The 27,306-nt window shown below is 39.0% G+C and overlaps 1 protein-coding gene across 1 annotated transcript; it reads right to left on the bottom strand.

Moving 5' to 3' along the window:
- Positions 1-204: 204 nt before the first annotated feature.
- Positions 205-27,306, bottom strand: rph3ab (rabphilin 3A homolog (mouse), b). The gene is made up of 16 exons (XM_051115568.1): positions 27,113-27,306; positions 23,141-23,306; positions 22,524-22,653; positions 17,235-17,318; positions 17,002-17,152; positions 12,067-12,255; positions 11,633-11,818; positions 10,405-10,484; positions 9,948-10,022; positions 7,089-7,198; positions 6,423-6,549; positions 6,248-6,304; positions 4,899-5,053; positions 4,105-4,186; positions 3,331-3,427; positions 205-1,034 (listed from the first exon to the last, which is right to left on the bottom strand). The coding sequence occupies exons 2-16, from the start codon at positions 23,287-23,289 to the stop codon at positions 904-906; spliced, it is 1,803 nt and encodes a 600-aa protein (XP_050971525.1). The 5' UTR covers positions 23,290-23,306; positions 27,113-27,306; the 3' UTR covers positions 205-903.

Here is a 27,306-nt window from a genome sequence, read left to right as displayed (position 1 = left end):
ACCTCATGTCAGGGTTATTATAGCTAACTAAAACTAAAACCATTAAAAAAAATGTCACTTGTAAAAAAAAAAGTACTTTTAATTCACTTTAATTCACTAAACAAAATAAAACTATTAATTCAGTAAGATTTCTCATTTTCTTTTAGTTTAACTTGTAGTCCTAAAATAACTGAAACCAAAAAAAAAAAAAAAACTAAAACTAAAACTAAAATGTATAAAAACTATATAAGAAATAAGAAAAATGCCACAAAATTGTAACTAAAATTAAAATGTAAAATAATTTAAAATACAAAAATAAAATCTAATTCACAGATATTAACAAAAATATAATAGTATGTCAGTGAATCTAAAATAACACTGACTGAAGGTGTTTAAACAAGTCACTAAATATAATAATAAGTAATTTAACCTGACATTCTATATGGCCTGTAAACATTCTTAGACTGGTTAAAACTGCTTAAATTAGGGCTTGTACATTCTGTATCGGCCTCTTTTTTTTTTTTTTTAAGGAGAAAGACCTTCATAATGCTTCTTAATAAGACAGATTGCTAAGAGACGTGATATTAACGCATTCCCACAACAAGATAAATATTTTGAGTTTCTACAGTTGTTCTTAAACTATAACTTAAAACACAATGCTACTATGGCCAGATTGGAGAACATGACCTAATTGTGCAGTTCTTTTACACTTCAGTGCTAACCTATCGACGTTCGTGTAGGTCACAGTGAACAGAAGAGCTCCAGACATCACATTTTGTTTCTTGAAAGCATATCATGTGTCAGCCGGACAAGAGCGAGATCGGTATAGCCCAAGATATGCAGTTAGTGGAGGGGAATGGAGTCGCAAACTGGGCCGAGTACAACTTAAGGACGTGTTAAAGGCATGCAGAACGCTTAAAGAGCTTAATCACTGGAGACATGATTCTCGTTGAGCAGAGTATGCCAGCGCTCAATCTTCTTGTCTTTGTTCTTGAGGCATTCGTACCAGTGCTTCAAACGCTCACCTTTGGCAGTGATACCCAGCTGACAGCCTCCTGATTGTGAAATAGTAGTTGTATTAAAACATTTTACTAAAACATTATGAGCAGAGGAATAAAATGAAACTCAGTGATGAAAATATGGTTGGTTTGAAGCATAATGACAATCTAGACCATGTTTACACCTGATATCAATATCTTTTAAAAAAAAATACACTTGGACATTGCTAAATGAGTCAAACTCTGCTAAGGGATAATAATGGAACAACAGTTTGTGATTCTTCACTGTTATTTTTAAATAGACGATAACACTTTATTTTAAGGTGTCCCTGTTACATGTTACATGTACTTACTATTGTAATAACAATAATTGGTGCATAATTACATGCAAGTAACCCCATATCAAACCCTAATCCTAACTTTAACCACATTGTAGGTACATGTTATTAATTAATATTACTCAGTACTTAAATGTAAATTTTACAGTGTAACCAGAACACCCTAAAATAATAATAACTGATTTTTGGTATAAGAGACAATGAAAACAAATGTGCATCAAAGCAAATTTACGGCAACAAATTTACGACAGCTTAAAGTAGAATTTTGTTTGTCAAAAAATAATGTGCACAATGCATGGTACTAGTATTTATGAGAAGCCTGCAAAGGTCAATTTTCTTGAAAACCCACACTTTCAGATGTTTTGACTACATTATTTCTTTCCAAAAAATGAGAGAAAATGCCGTAACGTACACTGACGTTCAAAAGTTTGGGATCAGTACGATTTTTAATGTTTTTTATTAAGGAAGTCTGTTTTTCTTATCAAGGCTGCATTTATTTGATTAAAAATACAGAAGAAACAGTAATATTGTGAAATATTATTGCAATTTAAAATAGTGGGTTTCTATTTGAATATACTTTAAAATACAATTTATTCCTGTAATGCAAAGCTGAATTTTCAGCATAATTTCTCCAGTATTCAGTGTCACACAATCTTTCAGAAAACATTCTAATATGCTAATTTTTTATCAGTGTTGAAACTGTTGTGATACTTAATATTTTTTTGGAACTGATGATATGTTTTTCTAGTTTCTTTGATATATAAAACATTAAAAAGAGCAGCATTTAAAAAAAAATTAGAAATCTTTTGTAAGAATATACACTATCATTCAAGGTCTCGGGTCAGTCATTTTTTCCTTATTTCTTTCTTTGAAAGAAATTAATACTTTATTATTCAGCAGGATGTAATAGATTGATAAAAAGTGATAGTAAGGACTTGTTGAAAACATATTGATAGAATGATATTTTTAGAAAAGTTTTTTGTAAGCACCACAACAGCCTTAATACTGATAATAAATCAGCATATTAGAATGATTTCTCAAGGATCATATGACACTGAAGACTGGAACAATGGCTGATGAAAATTCATCTTTGCATCACAGAAATAAATTCTATTTTAGAAAACATTAAAATAGACAACCACTATTTTAAATTGCAATAATTTTCACAACATTACTGTTTCTTCTGTACTTTTAATTAAATAAATGCACCTTTGATAAGCAGAAAATTGAGTGCTGCAGGGATGACACATTTTTGTAGGGCAAAACCTAGAATGAGCATTTTAACACTTCCAGTTCCATCGTCCTGAAGTCAATGGATTTTTTTAATGGGTTTCTGATTAAATTCCAGAAATAAAGTCTGGTAACGTAAGCTCAAGATATTTTCACATTATATTCTATGACATAAAATACATAAGCAGTACCACCTTGTGTTATATAAGTTTTTACTTGTGTTGTAAAAGGCGGTTGGTAATAACTGGCTAAATGGGACTACAGATGTTGTCTGGAATATTTAGCAGTAGTTTGTTTATAGTCTACATTTAGCTTTCTAATTCTATCGATTGTATTTAAGGTTCAAAACTGATAACATTTTGTGTTGTGCAGACCAAACATGTAAGAATCGTAAACTTTTGTTGGTCCCAGAGCTTGTTTTCTGCAGTAATCTTAAAGTCAGTCAAAGAATTCTGTTGGGCTTTTGTTGAGGGAACAAGGTGATGCAAACTTCTGGGTTGGCCTACAAAAATATATCATCACTGCAGCGCTCTGTCACAAGGGACTGCCTACTTCTGTCAGTCATCCACTAACCACTATTATAAAACTTTTGGCTTTGAAAGAAAAATTGAGATATTTGGAGAAGTTCATACATATACATGCATTTGGGTGTAAACAGCAGTGTGTCTTATCTGACTAGATGTGATCAAATTAGTGGAGACAGATGTTTAAACAAGGTGTAAACATGGATTCAGGCTAGATAAAATGACGTATAATTATATATATTACAATATAAAAGTAAATACCTATATAATCATTGCATTTGCCTATGTCATAGTCCCATACTGAGATGTCAAGAGTCTTTTTGGCCAGCTCTGCATGCTTAATTTCATAGCTGAATTCCTGCAAAACAACAGTTCACATGGCAAAGCAAGAATAATCTAAGAAACTTGATAAAAAGATACAAAATAACAAGGATTCACGTTGCTACACTTTTGGACCAGATTATTTAAACACAGCTACAGGAAAGAGATTAGAAGTGGAAAGAAACATCAGCATTGCAGCGGAGTTGCACACTTATTTACAGTAAAATGAGATTTTAAGTTAATATTTGATCAACTTAACAACACATTTACATAATTTATGCCATCAAGCAGCTAACCCATTTTCGACTTTGGTCGAAGTGGTCATTACAATTGCTCATTACATTGAAAGCTCATTTTCTAAAACATGAAGCCTGTTTAAATGGTAGAAATATTGAAAATAATTGAAAATCATGCAACAACCTTTGATCTTAGAAAGTTCCAGAGGTCTTAATCAAATCTGCAAATATGTTTGCAAAACAATATTAATTATCACAGTTAGAAGATCTCGGATGTATTGAGCGAGGTACTTAGAATGGGATCCTGCTCCTGAACTTAAATAATTAGTAGTTGTGCATGAATAACCTGGTCAAACTCTTGTTCAGTCAAGCTGTTTGTGTTTGCATGTCTCGGTATCCCTGTACACACCTACAAATAAACAACTATTTGAGAAATTAATCAACAAATATGTGTCAGCATTACAAATTTACAACATACCTCATTAAACTCAGGATTGAGTGTCTTTTTCTTGATCTGCGTCTTGTTCTTCGCTTTCTTCCCCATATCAGGCTTCAGACATCTATATTCATAGAAATAATCAGACATTGTACTTCATTGAAATAATGACATTGTCAAGCATTTGTTTTTCTTTTTAGTACTTTTTAAAACAGATTTAGATTTGAATTGTACATATTTTTAAAAACAAGAATCTAATCTCCAGTCGAGAAAAAAACAATGCTTTTAAGTAACTAATGATTCATTAAAAACTATTTCAAATATTCATATTGTTTGTTAATAATTTAGAGTTGTTGACTTCAAGGAATAGTTCAGGCAAAACTGAAAATTTGCTGAAAATGTACTCATCGTCAAGTCATTCAAGATGTTTTCAAGTATGTTTCATATATTACTATTTCAGATTTTAGTCAAAAGTGACAAATGATAACTTGATAAATTTGTTTTTTTACAATTATGCAACTTTTGTCTTCTCAAGATGTTAACTGACGGACTACTCCAGTGTGAATTACTTGTGGATTATTGTTTTCATCAGCTGTTTGGACTCTCATTCTGACGGCACCCATTCACTGCAGAAGATCCATTTGTGAGCAAGTGATGTAATGCTACATTTCTCCAAATCTGATGAAAAAACAAACTTATCTACATCTTGGATGGTCTGAGGGTGAGCCCATTTTCAGAAAATTTGTGTGAGCTATCGCTTTAAATTATGTAAGTGTTTCCTAAGCATACAATAAATGTAATTATATAAATGTTGAGTTTGACAGACAAAAACTTACATTTTGACAAAAGGATCAGAATACCCATTCGCATCCATTGCTGCTAAGTGAACACAGCGTACAACACCTACAATGAGACGGCTCTGCTGACTGTTGTACATGAGGGATATCAGGATACGTCCTCTCTCTTCCAGCTCGGCGCCGTCCTTCCCAGTCTGTTCACAAAAACAAAGCAGTATGAATGATGATGACTTTTAAAAGAGTAGTTAAAGGAGAAGAAGGAGAAGTCCATTTCCAGAACAAAGATTTGCAGATAATGTACTCACCCCCTTGTCATCCAAGATGTTCATGTTTTTCTTTCTTCAGCCGTAAAGAAATTATGTTTTTTGAGGAAAATATTTCAGCATTTTTCTCCATATAATGGACTGATATGGTGCCCCGATTTTGAACTTCCAAAATGCAGTTTAAATGCAGCTTCAAACGATCACAAATGCAGTTGTAAACGATCCCAGCTGAGGAAGAAGGGTCTTATCTAGCAAAATGATTGGTTATTTTCATAAAAATAATACAATTTATATACTTTTTAATGTCAAACACTCGTCACGTCTCACTGTCCCTGAACTGTTTTTGTTCCGGTTCATGACAGTTAGGGTATGTCGAAAAACTCTCATCTCATGTTCTCCCTCAACTTCAAAATCATCCTATATCACTGTTTTACCTTTTTTGTTAAGGGTGTTTGATCTTCTTTGCATGTTCACTTTGCAAAGGCTGGGTCAATACTTCTGCAGCGATGTAGGATGATTTTGAAATGATTTTTGAAGTTGAGGGAGAAAATACGATTGGATTTTTTCGACATACCCTAACTGTCTTGAGCCAGAATACACAGAGCTCAGGCAGCGAAGACAAGACGAGTGTTTGAGATTAAAAAATATATAAACTGTATTATTTTTATGAAGATAACCAATCGCTTCGCTAGATAAGACCCTTCCTCCTCGGCTGGGATGTTTACAACCGCATTTGGGATCGTTTGAAGCCGCATTTAAACTGCATTTTGGAAGTTCAAACTCGGGGCACCATATCAGTCCATTATACGGAGAAAAATGCTGAAATCTTTTCCTCAAAAAACATAATTTCTTTACAGCTGAAGAAAGAAAGACATCTTGGATGACAAGGGGGTGAGTACATTATCTGTAAATTTTCTCCTTTAAGTTTACTTCTTTTTCACAAGGGTATATAATTAGCCTGTATGGTTATATCATATATAGAATAATGCAAATTATAATGCAGCCATGGGTGCATTACAGGTGCTGTAAGTCTACGTGACCTCAATCATAATCCTAATGCAAATGCATTATTAGGTGATGTTAATATTTTGATATACGCTTATAAATATGATTTTGAATATTCACCTCATCCTCATAGAGGGTGATTCCTCGTGCACCTCCTGCAGTTGATGTTCTTTTTGTCTGAAGAAAGATAGAGGCAACATTTTTTCCTTACATATTTGAAAGGAATATATATTCAGTGAATTCAGAGAGGTTTGTCAAAATCTCTGTGTGGTGTATGTGCGTATAAAATACTCACCTGGACAACTCTCTCTAGACACACATTAAAGTTTTTCTTCTGGTTGAACTTGAGTTTTTTCAGCGCAACTCTGGTTTCTCCAATGAACTCATTGTGACCAAACTTGTCTTCATCACAGACAGATATTCTGCACAAACAAAATCCCTTAAAAGTTTAAATATGCATTCATGATTACTGGATGTTCAATACATAAAACATATAATTTTCAATAGTTTCTGTAGTCTATGATTAGCTAATTAACTGGCAGTGTTGTTGTTGTTAACTAAAGCTAAAGCTTTCTGGAATTTACGTAAAGCTGAAATAAAATCAAATATAAATATTAGACAAAAAACAAACTTAAATACTTAAAAATTACAAACGATGCCTTGGCAACTAACTGAAATAACACAAGCTTAAGAAAGTAATAAAATTAAAACTAAAAGCTAAATAGAAATAAAATGACAAAAGCACAAAATCTGTGCTAAACTAAAGTTAAAATAAATTTAAAATAAAATCTAATTTGAAATATTAATAAATTATTATATAAACAATACTAAAATAACACTGTTAACTAGTAAACAGAGGTAGTAAAGCTTCACTAGTGTTATACTATCAAATTAATCTATAATATTTTAGCTGTGGGAACAATTTTCCGATGATGATGATTGTACTGAATCAGACTGAAACCTGAGCGTCTTGCGCTGCATGTCCTCATCTGTCAGCCCGTGGTACACCAGTGTCTCATTCCAGTTTGGGTTTCGAGTGTTGCGTAGGGTCTTGGTGCGCAGTTTAGTTGACTGCATTGACAGAAAAGATGTTTTTTGTTTTACCATCAATGCTTGACCAGAATAAAACAAGCTATAAAAAATATAACTTGTGCATAATTGAGGCCCGTCCCAAGAAGGTTACTGAAAGTTGATTTTTAGTTAACTAATTACGATAAGTGGTTTCAAAACTATGGAAGCCCGTTCCCACCACGGGATGAAAAATAAGTTTTATCTCATAATTCCGACGACTTCTCAGTTATAAAGTTACAAAGTCTGCTGAGGCAAAAAAGTCATAATTCTGACACTTGATCTGATAATTAGAAGTTTGTATCTCGCAATTCTGACTTCATAACTCACAATTGCAAAGGTAAATCACGTAATTCTGAGAAAAATGTCAGATAAGTGAGATATTGTGAGATAAAAAGTTGCAATTACCTTATTTATTATTTTATCCTGTGGCAGAAATGGGCTTCCACACAAAGTGCCACTATATACTATAAAGCTTTTGAGACAGTATTCATGACCTAATGTTCCATTATCTTACAATAAGAATAAAAATGTTAAAATTTATCATAGCATATGTTAACTAAAATTAATGACTATTAATGCTACTTGTTTGCTTTCTATTTGTTTTATTAATAAGTACAAGATGTAACTGCACCTGACGTTACTCTACTGACTAAACTCAGGACCTGGATTCTGTTTTGTAAACTGTTTCAGTCTAAAAGTAGTATTCGGGTACAAAAATGAAAAATTAAATAAACTGCAAATTAAAAACAGATTAAAGTTACCAAAGTTCAGTTCAAAGTTCAGTCAAAGAGCAGTGGGTGATTTTCTGTCTTTTGTTGTTTGATTACATTAACACGGCAGACGGCACAGCTTTATGATGCTGCTGTCACAAGACACTGATACACTAATACACATGCCTTTTCTTTCTCAACTGTTTACATTCACTTAAGACAAAACGACTGTGTTTACAAGGATATCTGCCAGAATGGCCAATGTGACATCAAGCTGCGAAAAAAAACTTAATGTGATACTCGCAAAATGGCTTTTTATGCACACGCTGTGACTGTGAGTGCACAGTAAACTGTCTCTGGAGCACACGAGTACTGAATGCCTTAAAAAGACTTGAAAAGATGTGCAAATGATACATTTTTGTAAGGATGCAACAATGACCCGATTAGGCAAGTGACAGTTCTGTCAGCTGTCCCGAAAGTCTTCAGCGTATCACAGCGTGAAGCAGCTCTTGCAGACAAAATGTGCCAATGTGAAGTCACTTTGAAAGAGTGAAAGAGAGATGCGGTACAGCTCAATCACTCACACGGTTTTCAAATGACTGATTTAACCTGACAGTCTGTGTGGATTTATTTACTCATCTAACCTACATGTTACATTGAATAAATGTGTGTAGGAATTTTCCTTAATTTATTTTATGCCAACCATGCAACATGCACAATCCCGCACCGAAATTCAGGACTTGATTAAATATAGTTCTATTAGCCTAGACAGACATTTGTAACTTTCAATGACTTTTCCAAAACTTTCTGGGTTTATTTATTTTTTTCAAAACTTTTCAAGGCATGGAAATTGCTGTTTTAAAATTCCATGATATTTTTTAGGTTTTTCATGACCGTACAAACCCTGCAGCTTAAATGTCAGAATATAATATAATATAAATAATATATGAATGTTATATAAAATATAACAAATAATCAGCGAGTTTTTACGAATTGTGCTTTTTTGGTGTGGCTTTAATCATTATCAGGGACGAGACTGGTTGGACTGGACCAGTTTTGGTTTATAATCTCTTACTTAGAACAAAACCTTCCATGTTTAGCCATGTGTGTTCATTACTGTGATGATGACACAGGAAAATTTATCTCCCTTCATGAGACTGTAAAACTAATGGTAACACTTTATTTTGATGGTCCACTTTAGACATTCTACTAACAGTAAGTAACTTTGCAACTGCATGTCAACTAGTTATAAGAGTATTAGTAGACTGTCTGCTTAATATTTTCTAACACTCTTTTGAACTTCGCAAGTATATGTCAACTTATTCTACTAACCCTGAACCTTGATTAGCTTGTTCAGGTGTGTTTGATTAGGGTTGAAGCAAAACTCTCCAGGACCGACGTTCGCCACCCCTGACCTAACCTAACAGTCTGCTCTGAGAGTTAGTAGACATGTAGTTGCAAATTAATGAGAATTAGTTGACATTTAGGTGCAAAGTTACTTATAGTTAGTAGAATGTCTAAAGTGGACTATCAAAATAAAGTGTAACCAAAAAAAGATCTATTTGGACCCTTTTCACATTTCCACAAAAGTCACCATAATTGGTAGAACTTGTATGTTGGTGAATAGAATCATTAAGAAGTATGAAATCTTTCCCCATTTGCCTAATAGGAAATGAAAAAAATCTGACAGCATTTCCATGACTTTTCCAAATCCAAAAATATTGAGATATTTATTACATTGGTTGGAAGAGAGAAAGATGTTAAATTTGCCATTACTCCCTCAGTCGTTGTATTTGAAATGCTTGCACATCAGCATTAACCAGTCTTCTGGTCATTTAATGCAATGGTAATAAAACACAAAATATAGTGTTATAAATGTGCATTAAATAATTTAAAAATGAAAACATAGATTTACAATGTTTTGTACAACATTAAAACATTACAACAGTAAAACATTATAGCTATCATTCAACGTTATTCATATTTGAGAATGCCCACCTCATAGGTCCAATATCACACTAAATGGCCCACTATCTCACCTTGCTTGCACCTGGTAACAGATGAAGCTTAACATAAGGATCTGCCAGTCCATTCGAATCCATCGGCTTCAAACCCTACAAGAAAATATTGCAATAACTTAAATTTCTGTCACAACACAAATCAAGCACAGTCCAATATTAATAATGTATCATTTAATTTTTTGCTTATTTAAGATTAGGCACAATTATACACATTTAATTTATGGCCTGTGAAGAAATTTAGACTCTTAAATGCATAAGAAAGACTGAATGAAATATTGAATATTGAATATTGAATACTGTAATTTAAACTCAGGACTTGGGTTCCGTTTTGGAAACTAAAAGTAGTATTCGGGTACAAATATGCTAAATTAAATGAACTGCAAAATAAATGCATACGAAAGAATCAATGAAGTTATTTTTGTCTGTGTGCAAGACTTTGACTTTTAATATTAGTATATGAAAACACTGAAGATACCTTTGCTCTAACAATGCTGCAGTGAAGGCTGCTGTTCCCTTGGTCATACAGTAAAGTGAACTCCAGTGATCCCAGAGTTGCTGAAACAAAAGCAATATATTGCATTAGACACAAGCATTTCATTATGTTTGAATGCATGAGTAGGAGAATCTAATTTCTCAGGTCTACATTTCAGTGTGTGCTATAAATAATTATGTTGCTGCTCCCTGTTGCACTTCATTTAACTGAACGTGCACACACACAGTGCTGTCTGGTTTGCTATCCTTGTGGGGACTCTCCTTAGGTGTAATGGTTTTTATACTGTACAAACCATATTTTCTGTCACTCTACCCTAAACCTACCCCTCATAGAAAACTTGATGCATTTTTACATTTTCCAAAAAATAAAAAATAAAAAACTCATTCTGTATGATTTATAAGCTTGTTTCCCCATGAGGACCTCAATTTAGGTCCCCGTGGGTCTGTGTACATTCAGGTTTAAGTCTCCACACACACACCCACTCACACATCATGTATTCAAAGGTTAATGCAACAGCATCATTTAATGGTGTTAAGACAAGTTGTTTTTCCAAGTCCAAAAGTTATAACATGGTGAAAATCTTTTAACTACACATATTTTTTATAATCAACCACACAACAAATTATATTTTTAATATGGTATAAACAGCACAGTTTAAGGGAATAGTCTGATTCTGCAAAAATAAAAAATGAGTAAATATAGAATATATAAGAAATGAAAATAAAATAAGGAACTGTATAATTAAATATACAAAGAAATATAAAGAAATATATACATAAAGAAATGCAAAACAAAATTAAATAAATGCATAAATACAAAATTTTTAAAAAAGAAAATACATATCTAAATATAAAAACAAATGTAAAACAAAAATAGTGCTGTGACATTTTCTCACATGACTTGCACAATGTCTTATCCAAGCAACAAAGTTACATTTAAGTTAGAACTTTGATCAACAAATTCTGCATTAACTCTAAACTCTTCTTAACTATTTTTGGGAACTACACATCCTTACTGATCAATGTGACCTATAAGTTAACTGTATAGTACTGATTATTGTACTTAACAACTTATTATAACAAAATCCCACAAGGCCAATAATGAAAAAATGGAAAGCAATTCTCACAATGATGATTATTTTATTTATCATAACGTTTAAACATGCTTCTTCCAGACACAAATAAGAACAAGTCGATGAGAAGCTGCTTACTTGCTTCATCGGAGTCATAGCTGTTGGCCTCCTCCTCGTCGTCCATTGACGGAGCTGCCTGATGCTGGACGGGTCGAGGGCCGACAGCAGGTTTCTGCTCCTCTCTCTCTGCGAGATGGGCTCTTTCCTGCATATGAGACGCAGTGCTAATGGACTGATAGGCTCCTCTCTCTGGCTCCTGAGCAGCTAGTAGGGACAAAAAAAATGTCTTTACATTGCAGTTTCTTAATTAATTTATAGTGTGCGTCAAATCTTAAACACATAGTTTTAAGAAACTGTAGTTGCGTATAATATAATAATAATTTTAAAAAAAAAGACCACTGAAGAGACTTGCACAAAATGAAATGAGACTTGTATGCTTGAGGCACATTCTTTTGCAATACTATAAAGAAATAATACTTTTTTTTTTTTTTTGTTTTGTGCATGTTTGTTACCTGGCTGAAATGTGCCTGATGGGACTGGTCTGGCTGCATGGACATTCACCGTCTTTTTCATCATCACTGGAGTATTCTGGGAGCTTCCTGCATCTCCATCCGCCTCTGAGTAACTGTGAGTTAGGTGGGCAGGTTTGGGAGCCACAGGTGGTTTTTGGGCGATTGGTGGATCCACTGTTGGCTCTGGAGCTTAAACAACAAACATACACAATTATGCAAATAAACTACCAGTCATAAGTTTTAAATAATTAGGATTTTTTAAATGTTTTTAAAGATGTCTCTTTTGCTCACCAAGGCTGCAATTATTTGATCAAAAATACAGTAAAAACAATAATATTGTGAATTATTATTGCTATTTAAAATAAGCATTATCTATTTGTATATATGCTAAAATGTAACTTATTCCAGGGATGCAACACTGAATTTTCAGCATCATTAGTCAAGTCCTATTATTGCTGAGTATCTTTTATATCTAACTGTTGCATAAAATGTCACATTTGCATTTTTGCTAAGAGTCAGGAAAACATATGATAATCCCTGCATCATATATTATAACTGTAAAAAAAAAAAAAAAAATTAATTTTAATTAATTTTGGTGGCATTACTGTCCTAGCTTAGTGTGACAAATTAAGAGTTCACCTAAAAATGGAAATTTAGCTTTATTTATATTTTAACTTCACACCATTGCTTCGAGCTAAAATAAGAGTCATCTATTCATAAAATTGCTTTTTCCAGTGAAAAAGTTGTCTGGACGAAGAGAAATCTGCACAGATCTAGCATGTTTAAAGTCCAAAACAGCTCTAAACAAATATATGGGTGGATTTTGATGTGAGAGACAACAGCAGATGGAGTTTTTCAATGGAGGAAGCATTATGAACTCATACTTTGGCCTGATTAAAAAATGATTAAAAATTTTAAAATATCTTAATGATGGATTTGTTTCTTACAAACATGCAGCTTTTGGCTTCACTAGATGCTAATTGTGTCACGTTGGATGTACTAGAGAAAAGGGGTCAGGGTCCAAAATGCAGGGAAAGAATAATTTAATAAAACAAAACACAAATAAACATAAACCAAAAGGCCAACACGGCACAACAAAACTGGAAACACAGAACAAAACCAAACCGAACCGAAACACACACGAAGACCATAGACAATGCAGACCTGAACAGGAGTGAGAAGTGAGAGTTCTTATACAATAGTCCAGAGTGTGAACAGCTGTGAGTGTAATCAGTGCAAATGACAAGACAGACGTGAACAATCAGGGGAGTGCAGTGCAAGGGGAACAGCGACCTCGAGAGGCTGAGGGAAGACCCACAGCCCCGATCATGACAGTACCCCCTCCCTACGGAACGGCTTCCAGACGTTCCCAAAGTCTGGAGGGAGGAGGTACGGAGGAAGGCAACTCAGGGGGAGGGACGGCGGGCCAGGCCCGTGCAGCGCAGCCACCGCCGTGTCAGGAACAGAGAGAGCGGCCACCGCCGCGCCCGGAACAGAAGGCACGGTGAGGGCCGCGTCCGGAACAGAGAGCGCGGTCACCGCCGCGTCAGGAACAGAGAAAGCGGTCACCGCCGTGTCAGGAACAGAGAGCGCGGTCGCCGCCGCGTCCGGAACAGAAGGCACGGTGAGGGCCGCGTCCGGAACAGAGAGCGCGGTCACCGCCGCGTCAGGAACAGAGAAAGCGGTCACCGCCGCGTCCGGAACAGAGAGCGCGGTCGCCGCCGCGTCCGGACAGGAGATAGCGGTCGCCGCCGCGTCCGGAACAGAGAGAGCGGTCACCGCCGCGTCCGGAACAGAGAGAGCGGTCGCCGCCGCGTCCGGAACAGAGAGAGCGGTGAGGGCCGCGTCCGGAACAGAGAGCGCGGTCACCGCCGCGTCAGGAACAGAGAGAGCGGTCGCCGCCGCGTCCGGACAGGAGATAGCGGTCGCCGCCGCGTCAGGAACAGAGAGCGCGGTCGCCGCCGCGTCCGGACAGGGAGATAGCGGTCGCCGCCGCGTCCGGAACAGAGATAGCGGTCACCGCCGCGTCTGGAACAGAGATAGCGGTCGCCGCCGCGTCAGGAACAGAGAGAGCGGTCGCCGCCGCGTCAGGAACAGAGAGCGCGGTCGCCGCCGCGTCAGGAACAGAGAGAGCGGTCGCCGCCGCGTCCGGACAGGAGATAGCGGTCGCCGCCGCGTCAGGAACAGAGAGCGCGGTCGCCGCCGCGTCCGGACAGGAGATAGCGGTCGCCGCCGCGTCCGGAACGGAGAGAGCGGTCGCCGCCGCGTCCGGAACGGGAGAGCGGGCCGCCGCGTCCGGAACGGAGAGAGCGGTCGCCGCCGCGCGTCGGAACGGAGATAGCGGCCGCCGCCGCGTCCGGAACGGAGAGAGCGGTCGCCGCCGCGTCAGGAACGGAGAGAGCGGTCGCCGCCGCGTCAGGGACAGAGAGAGCGGTCGCCGCCGCGTCAGGGACAGAGAGAGCGGTCGCCGCCGCGTCAGGAACAGAGAGAGCGGTCGCCGCCGCGTCAGGAACAGAGAGAGCGGTCGCCGCCGCGTCAGGAACAGAGAGAGCGGTCGCCGCCGCGTCAGGGACAGAGAGCGCGGTCGCCGCCGCGTCAGGAACGGAGAGAGCGGTCGCCGCCGCGTCAGGAACGGAGAGAGCGGTCGCCGCCGCGTCAGGAACGGAGAGAGCGGTCGCCGCCGCGTCAGGAACGGAGAGAGCGGTCGCCGCCGCGTCAGGAACGGAGATAGCGGTCGCCGCCGCGTCAGGAACGGAGATAGCGGATGCCGCCGCCTGCCCGCGGAAGAGCGTCTCCGCCCCCGCCAGAAAGCAGGGCCGCATCTGCGCAGCCTCGGCCCTACAGGTGTCCATCCCCGCCAGACAGGCGTAGATAAACTCAAAACGAGCGGCCGACGCCGCCAAAAGACATCCCCGCCGTATCTGGAACAGAGCGGGTGGTCGCCGCCCCAAGCGGGCGCTCGCCGCCGCTAAACGGGGGACGCCGCCTCCCGGAAAAAATTCCTCCCCGCTGGACCCATCTTTGAGGTCTGCATTCTGTCACGTTGGATGTACTAGAGAAAAGGGGTCAGGGTCCAAAATGCAGGGAAAGAATAATTTAATAAAACAAAACACAAATAAACATAAACCAAAAGGCCAACACGGCACAACAAAACTGGAAACACAGAACAAAACCAAACCGAACCGAAACACACACGAAGACCATAGACAATGCAGACCTGAACAGGAGTGAGAAGTGAGAGTTCTTATACAATAGTCCAGAGTGTGAACAGCTGTGAGTGTAATCAGTGCAAATGACAAGACAGACGTGAACAATCAGGGGAGTGCAGTGCAAGGGGAACAGCGACCTCGAGAGGCTGAGGGAAGACCCACAGCCCCGATCATGACAAATTGATGGAGTGGTGTGGATTACTTGTGGATTATTGTGATGTTTTTTTCAGTTGTTTGGACTCTCATTCTGACGGCACCCATTCACTGCAGAGGATCCATTGGTGAGCAACAGATGTAATGCCACATTTTTCCAAATCTGATGATAAAACAAACTCATCTACATCTTGGATGGCCTGAGGGTGAGCACATTTTCAGCAAATTTTCGTTTTGGGTGAACTGTTCTTTTAATTTATCTGGTGTTGCAACATGTGTCAGTAACCAATACAGGTGCATCTCAAAAAATTAGAATATCCTGAAAAAGTTCATTTTTTGTTTTTAATTTATTTCAAAAACAGAAACTTTCATATATTCTAGATTCATTATGTGTAAAGTAAAATATGTAAAGTTTTTATTTTATATTTTATGTTTTTATATTAAAGTTTTTTTTGTTTTAATTTTGATGATTAGAGCTTACAGTATCTTAAAATATTAGAATATTTCCTAAGATCAATCAGAAAGCGGATTTGCAAAACAGAAAAGTTTAGTTTCTTTAAAGTATGTTCATTTATGCACGCATTACTTGGTTGGCAGCACAAATTACAGCATCAGTGAAGTGTGGCATGGAAATCAGCATCTCCATAAAGCTTGTCAGCAGATGGAAGCATAAATTGCTCCAAAATCTCCTGGTAGATGACTGCATTGACACCAGCAGATGTCACAGCACCCCAGATCATCACTGACTTCAGAAACCTCACACTGGACTTCAAGCAGCTTGGATTCTGTGCCTCTCCAGTCTCCCTCCAGACTCTGGGACCATGATTTCAACATGAAATGCAAAATTTACTTTTATCTGAAAAGAGGACTTTGGACCACTAAGCAACAGTCCAGTTCTTTTTCTCCTTAGCCCAGGTAAAATACTTCTGACGTTGTTTCTGTTTCAGAAGTGGCTTGGTAGCCCTTTTCCTGAAGACGTCTGAGCGTGGTGACTCTTGATGCGCTAACTCTGGCTTCATTCTACTCCTTGTGAAGCTCTCCCAAGTGTTTGATTCGGCTTTGCTTGACAGTATTCTCAAGCTTGCGGTCATCCCTGTTGCTTGTGTACCTTTGCCTACCCAATTTCTTCCTTCCAGTCAACTTTTCATTTAATATGCTTTGATACAGCACTCTGTTAACAGCCACCCCTTTCAGTAATGACCTTCTGTGACTTACTTTCTTTGTGGAGGGTGTCAATGATTGTCGTCTGGACCATTGCCAAGTCAGCAGTCTTTCCCATTAGTGTGGTTTCAAAGAACAAGAGATACCCAGAGATATACTGTAGGGATGGTCATTTAATAAAACTCAAATGTAAATTTTCTTATATTTTAAGATACTGGATTTTTGACTTTCATGAGCTGTACGCCCTAATCATCAAAATGAAAACAAAAAAAAAAAACTTTTGAAATGTTTTACTTTACATGTAATGAATCTAGAAAATATGAAAGTTTCATTTTTTTTAAATAAGTTACAATACATTTTTGAGATGCACCTGTAGATGGATCACAGATGAATCACAGTTTGTCCAGCTCACCTGCGACCGGTGCTTGAGATTGCATAGCCACTGGAGCTGCTGCAGGGCTATGCTGAGGACTGGGATCTCTGGGTCTGGAAACAGGCATAGGTGAGGGTAAGAACTGCTTAGGGAGACCTTTGAAGAACCAGGCTCCAGATCGCTTCCATACCTTTAATGGCAAAATATAAAATCAACATTTACAGACAGTTAGACTTCAGATCACTTCCTTACGATACTTGTTATTCCCCCACCTCTCTCTGCTCACTGCAGATCTTGCAGAGCCACACAGACCGCGGACGAGCGTTCGTCTGCACTCCACACTTGGTGCACATGTTCTGAAGGGAATAACAGGACGCAGTTGAAATCAGCTCATTTAAAAACAGTATTATACTGTAAATAGAGAGCAAAATGAACGAAACAGCTGTGACACTTTCATGCAGTAGCAGGACGAATAGCGCTGACGATTCAAAATGTGCTTTCATGTTTCTGAATCAACGCTCTATTAGTTATTTATTCATGACTTTGCTGCATGTATAAAATGTATAGCATCTCGTAAGAATTCAAATGATCTAATCCAGGTTCCTTAAATCCAATGTGCTGCAGAGTTTAGCTCCAACCCTGATCAAACTCACCTCCCTGTGATTTTCTAGTGATCCTGAAGACATTGATTAGCATGCTCAGGTGTGTTTGATTAGGGTTCGGGCTAATTTTGTGGGCTAGATTTGAGCATCCCTGATCTAAATATAAGATCTCATTAGCCAGGTTTCCATCCAAGGATTTTTTTAGAAAAACATTTTAGCGCTTTAAAATTTTTACCGATATAGCTGATGGAAATGCCATTTATCCATAAAATTTCTCATGTGTCGACACAGTCTTTTTCCATTTAACTTTAGCGCATAAATTCTATATTGATAGTTCAAAAGTGCCAAAAATTAGTTAGGAAACACTTTTTTATAAAAAAAAGGGGCTTTAACGCAGATAAATGTGGTGTCACATGACAAAATTAGCCTATAGGCAGTGTCCGTGTGTCAGGATTGTGTTCTGTTTTGTCTTGGTTTTCCTAGTGTTTTTCCCTTGTGTTTCTTGTGTTTTTGGTTTAGTCCTGGTTTTCCCCCCTTAGGTTTTGTTCAATTGGTTCAGTCGTGCCCATATTTGTACTTCCCCTCATTATCTCGTTTGTGACCACTCCCCTGTTTTTGTATATTTAAGGTTTGTTTGTTCCACTTGGTTTTGTCGGTGATTATATTGTCATTCAGTTTAATGTCTATGCTGTGTCTGGTTTCCTGCCGTTTTCCTGCGTTTGTTTTATGTTCACTTTTGGATTACTTAATAAAACTACACCTGTTGGGATCTCCGCTCTCCTCCAGCTTATTCCCACGCACACCACGACGACGTACAGCGTGACAGAATCACAGACCCGGACAACAACATGAACGCCGAGGAGAGGATTATGAACATTCGGCGGGGATTGAGGCCGTTGGAGCGCTATGTGGAGGAATTTTTGGATGTTTGTCATCTGGTGAGTTGGAGCGATGCCATGGTTAATACGTGTTTTCTAATGGGGCTAAATGATTCCCAGTTGCTAAGTTCCATACCCTATGAGGATCGTTACAAACCGGTTGCTGAATTTATCAACCATGTCCTCACCCTTAGTCATTCCAATTTCTACGTTGATGTGAAAGATTCCGATCTTTCCCCCATTAGAGAACACGTTGCCGCTCCAGCTCACCACCAGCCAGCTTCCTCCACATGCCGTCCCAACCGGCCCGCTCCCTCTGGTCTTCCTGCGCTTCCTCCTGTTCGTTATTCCTCCTCTCTCATCGTCAGTCCGGAGATCGCGGCCAGCCCTCCGAGGTCACGGCCAACCTTGATGGCCAGTGTGCTGGACCCACCACTACGGTCCGTACGCAAGATGGCTGCCGCCACGCCAGAGTCTGCACGCAAGATGGCTGCCGCCACGCCAGAGTCTGCACGCAAGATGGCTGCCGCCACGCCAGAGTCTGCTCGCAAGAAGGCCGCCACGCCAGAGTCTGTCCGCAAGATGACAGTCACGCCCGAATCAGCACGCAAGATGGCCGCCACGCTAGAGTCTACACGTAAGATGGAATCCATTCCTGAGCCCCCGGCCAAGATGGCCGCCGTTCCTAAGCCCCCAGCCAAGATGGCCGCCGCACCCGAGCTCACAGTCCCGCCAGAGCGCTCTCAAGCGACCGCGCCGCCAGAGCGCCCTCAAGCGGCCGCACGCTTTGAGCCAAATCAAGACACCAAGTCACTTTCTGAGCCAAGTCAAGACACTACTTCACTACCCGACTCAAGCTGAAACACAGCCCCATTTCCGAAGACTCAGTTAAGTCACGTCACAACCACTGTTCCAGAAGAGTTTAGTCACATCACTACTGCTGTTCCTGCCCTGCCAAGTTACGTCACAGCTGCCGTTCTCGCAGAGTCAAGTCAAGCGGCTGAGTCAAGTCAAGCGGCTGAGTCAAGTCAAGCGGCTGAGTCAAGTCAAGCGGCTGAGTCAAGTCAAGCGGCTGAGTCAAGTCAAGCGGCTGAGTCAAGTCAAGCGGCTGAGTCAAGTCAAGCGGCTGAGTCAAGTCAAGCGGCTGAGTCAAGTCAAGCGGCTGAGTCAAGTCAAGCGGCTGAGTCAAGTCAAGCGGCGGCTGTGTTCCCCGAGTCAAGTCAAGCGGCGGCTGTGTTCCCCGAGTCAAGTCAAGCGGCGGCTGTGTTCCCCGAGTCAAGTCAAGCGGCGGCTGTGTTCCCCGAGTCTAGTCAAGCGGCGGCTGTGTTCCCCGAGTCTAGTCAAGCGGCGGCTGCCAACCCTGCTAAGTCTAGTCAAGACTCTACAACACCTCCTGAATCACGTCAAGCCGCAGCTGCTCCAGCAAGGTCAAGTCAACTCACAACTATCCCAGTTAAGCCAAGTCAAGTCACTACAGATCTTCACAAGCCAGGTCAAACTACAGCTGTTCTTCATGAGCCAAATCACGTCTCGTCTGACTGCCCAGAGCCTCGCTATGTCTCGTCCCCTACGATCATGATGGTCAGCAAAGAGACCCTGCCACCCGCTACTGCTCTTCCCTTAATGGCGGTTGCCATTTGGTGTGTGTGGGCTGCCCACTGTGCTCCTGATGTCACGTCAGTTCACGAACCTACTCAAGAGCTCACGTCTGTTCACAAGTCAGCTCCTGAAGTCACTGCTGTTCACAAGTCAGCTCCCGAGGTCACGTCAGCTCACAAGTCGGCTATAGAGGTCTCGTCTGCGCACAAGTTCGCCACTGAGATCCCGTCTGGTCTCAAGTCCGCTCTCGAAGCCTCTTCCACTAGAGAAGCCGCGCCCATGCCCCCAGAGGTGTCAGCTCCGGCTGTAGAGCCTCCTATGGGGGCGGCGTTAAACCATAAACTCTCTGCTTCTCCCTCTCTTCTGTCCACCTCCTCTATCCCTGCTCTCCCCAGGTCCCAGGCTGTGACGCAGTTGCCCGCGCTGCCCGGGAAGGCTCCAGCAGGCCCTCCAGAGCCGGAACTCTGTCCAGCGCGCCCTCCAGCGCCGGCTCGCCCTCCTGCGCGCCCTCCTGAGTCGGCTCATCCGCCAGCGCGCCCTCCTGCGCGCCCTCCTGAGTTGGCTCCTCCGCCAGCGCGCCCTCCTGAGTCGGCTCCTCCGTCTGCGCGCCCTCCTGCGCGCCCTCCTGAGTCGGCTCCTCCGTCTGCGCGCCCTCCTGCGCGCCCTCCTGAGTCGGCTTGGCCATGGCTCCCTGAATCCCCAGACCCGCCATGCCCAAATGAACTGTGTGCTCGGCCATGGCCCCCTGAGCTCCCTGATCCGCCCTGGAGGCCGTCCCTATATCCGGTGTCTCCTGTGTCCCTGCCTACCGGCCTCCAGAGCGCCCACCCTCCCACCCCAGTGTGTGTTACGGCGCGAGGCGCGCCTTGTAAGAGGGGGGGGTAATGTCAGGATTGTGTTCTGTTTTGTCTTGGTTTTCCTAGTGTTTTTCCCTTGTGTTTCTTGTGTTTTTGGTTTAGTCCTGGTTTTCCCCCCTTAGGTTTTGTTCAATTGGTTCAGTCGTGCCCATATTTGTACTTCCCCTCATTATCTCGTTTGTGACCACTCCCCTGTTTTTGTATATTTAAGGTTTGTTTGTTCCACTTGGTTTTGTCGGTGATTATATTGTCATTCAGTTTAATGTCTATGCTGTGTCTGGTTTCCTGCCGTTTTCCTGCGTTTGTTTTATGTTCACTTTTGGATTACTTAATAAAACTACACCTGTTGGGATCTCTGCTCTCCTCCAGCTTATTCCCACGCACACCACGACGACGTACAGCGTGACACTGTGTTCATGGTGTTGCTCACGTTACAGCAATGTTTCTCTGTAGTTCAAAAGCACATAAAGTCATATTTATATTATTAAATTGTATCTAAAATTATTTTATATATGGTAAGAAAACGACAAGTTACCTTTCAAACATGCATATCTTAATTTCATGTTCCTTTAGTATGTTGCGAGTTAAAATGTATTCATTTTGTACAAAAAGTAAAAAATTTTCATTAGTTTGTTTTGGCTTGTTAGCTTATATTTTCATTTTTGTTTTGTTCTGTTATTGATTTTTTTTTTTTTTTTTTTTTTTTCCCCTCTCTATAAAAGTGGAAACAACTTACTCCTTTTGTGGTCATAAGAGTAAGACATTATTTGAAACTATTTAAAAAAAAAAAAAAACATTGTGCTTTTGTAAAATAAAGGAAACAAACATGATGTGCTTTATGAAGAGCACTTCACAAAAATGAAACAAAATTCTGCGTATATAAATTCTGTGTTCGCAGAAGCGCTGCAGGTGCGTGATGTGACCATGATGTGAATTCTCACGTTCTGTTGTGCTGCTTTTTGCGTGTATAACATTAATGCCCAGAAAATAAATGTAAGTATTTTTAATGGGTTACAGCCACATAATTTAATTGTAATTTAACGGTATAACGACCGTGGGTTGTTGGTTAAGAGAAATAAAATAACTGAATGAACATTGCTATTTCCAATACAGTCTAATAAAATTTAATCAGAAAAATAATAATAATACAACTGCACCTCTTTATGAATATTGCTTGATGCTCAAGTATATAAATAGTCTATAGGCCTAAGTACAAAAAAAAACCTCATGACACTTGTTAATAAAAATAATTTTATGTAAGCCTTTAAAATTAAATAATAGCCTATATAATAAAGTGTTTCGAATGGAGGAAGAACAGGCTACTAGCCTATGTAATTTGCGCAATAGGTGAAATTATGTATGGAAACAGCTCAAGGGTGATTTTTTTTTTTTCTACACACCAAATTTTATGCAACAATTAATTTTTTGGAATGACGTCATCATGCACACCATTTTATCTGTAAAAAGCTAGTTGGATGGAAACAGACCAGAGACAGCAAATTTTGTAAAGTTGCACATTTTTACGCATATTCTCTTTGTTGATAACAAAACATTGCAAAAACCTGAATGGAAACTTGGCTACTGAGATTATTTTGGTTCATTTTTAATGTAGACTAGTTTCTCACCTTTTTACAGTCCTCACAAACCACTGATCTGTCACCTCCTGTACCCAGCTGCTCTCCACATAAAAGGCAGCGTGACACTCCGTCCCCACAGACGGCTTTTTTCATGTTGTCCAGACGATTCACCAGACGTCTGTCATAAAACGGAGAGCACATATTGGTCACTTATATTGACACTGTTAGTAAACATAAGCAAAAAAAGTTGCATGTCTTTGCTGTTGCTAATGATCATCATTTCAAAATATTCACAATAATGCAACATTTAATTAAAGAAAAACTACTGCATTATTATTTACCGGAAAAAGTCATTTAGCGTAATGATAGCTCATAAACCAAAAAATCTTGTCAGGCAAATTTAGAACCAGAATCATTAAATGATATGAAAGACTATTTAAGGATCAGTGCAGCCGCCAAAAACTAATTAATGGTAACTAATTGTTTCTTTCATTCATCAAATATATTAAACCTTAGATTTTTCTCAGGCTGGCCTCAAATGATGAACACTGAACTGCTCAAATTGAAAATATTCAAATGCAAATGCATGCTCTATTTAACTGTAATACATAAGTCATTACAAAGTGGCGATGACAATCAATAACCATCCATATTTTCTCTCCTACCCAATCCTCTCTTGCTCCATTGCTTCCATTTTTTCGGCCCGGGCGATGACGCTGTTGATGATCTCTTTCTCCTCATCAGTCAGCTCAGCACCAAGACACGGTCCAGACTGCACGTGGACACCTTTTGTGCCCATCACCGCGTCTGTCATTGTGAAATCACTGGAAACTGTGAAGCAAAAATAAATAACAGTGAATAACAAATAATGAACTAATCAAGAACTAAAAATAAATTAACAACCCAAAGTGACATTAACTGGGAATTGTTTGTCATTTAAAGTTACACTATGTAACTATAGCTATATTAATGAGAATGCAAAAAAATACATCTTCCAAGCCATGTCTTTCCCCAAATATACATTGATTACACCTATAATTATGACTTATATTTTAGAGGTGCCGGGAGGGATTTAGTGGAAAATCGCATAAATAGCCCATGCCATTTGCTGCACATCACGTCATTGTCTTGCAGTTTTATTTTTTTAACCACTAGAGACAAAACATAGTGTATATTTAAAAGGTTGAAAATTAGCATCTCTTAAAAAAAAGTCAAATATTTTTTTGTGTGTGTTTTAAAATAAATTCAATAAAATGACTTTTAAAAACAAAGAAAAATATGAAATGCATGTATTCTTTTAGGCCTGCATTGTTTATAGATGGTTGTACAAAGTGCATGATATTGTTATAGCTATAGTGTTGTCCTATCCTGATTATGGATTACATAAACTGATATCTAATATTACGAAATGACACATATCACTCCGTTTAGAACTTTCAAATATAGCAATCATAATAATTCCATTCTTAAGAACACTGCATGGGGACACTGTAAAGTTCAGGTCGTGGATGTCTCTTCTTGATGTGCAGACTACAGGTTTAACATTGGTAGGATTGACCTACTTCAAACCATCAATAGAGGGCACTACAATGAAACGGCTGTAACTCAAATCTGTACCACAAGTAATTCACAAGTAATTTATGTAACATGATAGACCTACTCACTCTGAACAACTTTGTTTCATCAAGATCAATTGCTATAAATAAAACGTTTAGTTTAGTGTTCTATGGAGGCCCAAACAGGAATTAAAGATACATAAATACAAGGAAAATAAATTAAGGAACATATGACTTGATAAGACAAATACAATGATTTTTGTTTTTATTAAATTTAGTCATTAAATTATTTTTGTATTATTATTATTTTTTAACATTTATTTATATTTATTTGTTCTCTGATGTATTTATTTCCATGTTAAAAATTTCCCTTATTTATTTATTTCAAAATTTAGTATTTATTTTTGTATTTATTTGTACATTTCTTTCTCTTTTATGATAATTAGGTGGGCTGGTCATGCTAACCATTACTCTTGACTTGTTTTGGATTCACATCAGGTCATAGCCATATCTTGTGTAAATGTCTGACGTCTTCTAATCGTCTTCTGAGTGTTTTGAAACTCTTCATAGTGGGTGTGGCAACTTTTATTAAATGGCAATAACTCTTGAACACAATGAGAGATTTTTACAAAATCTGGTATATCTATTCAAAGTGTCAGTTTGTGGACACAAGACACATTTGACACTGTAACAGTTACAAACATACAAAAATACACTCTATGATGATTAATAAATAACTAAGGATGAGAACAAATACTACAACAGCATAAAAAAATAAACAGTTATTCATGCCACTGTACAGTGGTGAATATTGAGTTTCTATTACTGTAATATTATCCACAGATTCTCATGTCTGTCAGAAATCCAGGAACTATTTGAGACGCTGTTTGTGCTGAAAGCACATTTGTCTGGCAGAAACAGCACTTCTTAGTGCATAAGGCTTATCTAGGCTTATCTATTTTCTAAAAATGAATTGCAGGCAGCAAATTCAAACACTGTCGATATAAACACACACACAAAACACATTAATTTAATTAACCTATCCAGAGATAGGAAATACAGTACAGTATGTGTATACAGTCATTGCTAATTTTTAATAAACTCTATATATTTTAGTTTAGGTTTATGAATTGTTTGGTTATTATATTACTGGATGCTGATAAATGTCAAAAACTAAAGCTTTAATCAATTTTCACATGTACATGGAGAAATTAATCTTTGAATTATTACTTAGAGGTCTATTCAGATATGAATAAGAACACATAAGATCACGTAGTATGTACAATATATCATGTAGATTATATTGCCAGAGATATAATTTCAACTCTTCAAACTCTATACAAACAACTTCACATTTGCACGCTCTGTTGGCATGGAAAACTTCAAGAGCATAGTGTACATGTCTTTTATTTAATGCCTTTATTAAGATAAGACAGTGTAGTTTGAAGCAAAGTGGGAGAGAGAGAACGGGGTGTGATCTGGAAAGGTCCACGAGCCGGGATTCGAACTCAGGTCGCCCGCAGTGCAATGTGTCAACGCACTAACAACGCTATTGGCGCCAATATAGTCTATGTTCCTGCAAATATATTCAATGAAACCTTTTGCGGTGTAACGTTTTTCATTTTCTTACTCAGTGTATTACTATACAGTGTATATCTGCCAACACAATAAAAAATATTTAAAAGCTAGAGTATAAAAGTGTCAGCATACTTCACTTACATGTTGGCCAAATACCAAAATTGGTTCATTTTGTTTTGTTATATGGACTTTCCAGGCTCACCAGATATGGGACCTGGGCTCTGGGGCAATGGAGAAGTCCCAAGTGTCCCAAATACATATAACAAATCAGGAGCACAAGGACAGAACCGTTACATTACACAGTACAGCAAAAAGCCAGAAAGCCCAAACTGTACTGGGTCTGCTCTTTAAGTAGCTTATACAGTCTGTATGCAAACAATCAGTCAATCAATAAATACAAATCTATAGCTACACATTCATTTTTAATAGCCTTTTCTCAGTGTCTTTCCACATCATTGCTCTACAGCAACATACAAGATCATTTCTGTTTTTTTCTGAAATGTACAAGCATAAAGGTTATTTTGTGAGTAAATAACTGAAAACGCCTTACATCTATTATCAACAGCAGCCAAATAACTGATATCTCATGAAACCACGGCAGTATTATTAAAACTGGCGTTTTACTCCGAGAATCCACGCCTTCATCAATTTCCGTTTGAGTTTTACTGCACATTAAATATTTTTCTCTGACATAAAATTGCAGCGGATCGATACAGAGAAATCCATTCCAAAACTCCACCCGCAAACAAGCAGAATGACTAAATATGTGATGAGTGGAACTAGGTCATATCTGCAGAAATATCTACTTGTGTGAATACCCCTGAAAGCAAGTGCCTGGTCATATACTCCCATTGAAAAAAAAAAAAAAAAAAAAAAAAAAAAAAAAAAAACTATGTTGTAGTCTAGTATTAATTACTGCAAAATGCACAAAGCAATCTTGACCGCTGCCTTGCTGCGCAATAAGAGCCGAACCACTCGCAATTTCGTCTTTATTACCATTAGAGCTGAACGCACCTTGCTTTTCTCAATGGAAAGCAGAAGCAAAACCCGCATTGAGATGACACACCTTACGCTTATCTTCCACAAGACAACAGCATGTTGGTTCTTACACTCCTACAGCACACTCGAATGCGAGCATCGATAGATATTCCTCACCTAAAGCTCACATAGATTTTCATTTTACAGCAACCATTGTTCAGCCATCATGTCGATATCATTTCATACAGCCTGTTTATGGATGACTGTGGGCAGAATGCATTGGTAGAGACTTCATATAGCTCAAATGCGATGTAAAATCAACAGACACCCTTCCTTTTATTCATGCAGGCTTTTTCTGTAATAAAAAATGGCAAAACTCATCAGGTTTGAAACCCAAATGCGTGCGTTATCCACAGAATTCATCACGCTTGTCGATTAGAAAATGATGCTTTACACACGCATTGCATTAATAAACATGTTTATAATAGACCTAGGTGAGGAAAATGTTATTTCGAATATTCTTACCTGATAACAACCGCCCACTTATGAAGAAGGCGACTGCAAACAATGCGGACTGTCGGAGTGAGGTCAGTAGTGAGCGGAATCAGCGACTGCGCATATGAGGAGAGCGACTGGCCGTGTTCATTCAAACGCTTGTGCACATCAAAATCCACTCACTCTTTTCCTCATTTTCATTTCAGCATACGCCTCTAAGCTGT

This window comes from Labeo rohita, chromosome 7 (assembly GCF_022985175.1).
Source record: "Labeo rohita strain BAU-BD-2019 chromosome 7, IGBB_LRoh.1.0, whole genome shotgun sequence".
In the NCBI taxonomy this organism is placed as follows: Eukaryota; Metazoa; Chordata; class Actinopteri; order Cypriniformes; family Cyprinidae; genus Labeo; species Labeo rohita.
Note: the sequence above shows the minus strand (reverse complement) of the source record. Positions and strands in the feature narration are given on the sequence as shown.

What these genes read in the sequence shown, in the direction of transcription:
- rph3ab (XM_051115568.1), bottom strand. Translation starts at nt 23,289, where the DNA reads ATGACAGACGCGGTGATGGGCACAAAAGGTGTCCACGTGCAGTCTGGA. An exon ending in TCTGCAGTGAGCAGAGAGAG is followed by an intron (nt 17,153 to 17,234) that starts GTGGGGGAATAA and finishes TTGCCATTAAAG; the next exon opens with GTATGGAAGCGATCTGGAGC. An exon ending in GTCTAGAGAGAGTTGTCCAG is followed by an intron (nt 6,305 to 6,422) that starts GTGAGTATTTTA and finishes ATCTTTCTTCAG; the next exon opens with ACAAAAAGAACATCAACTGC.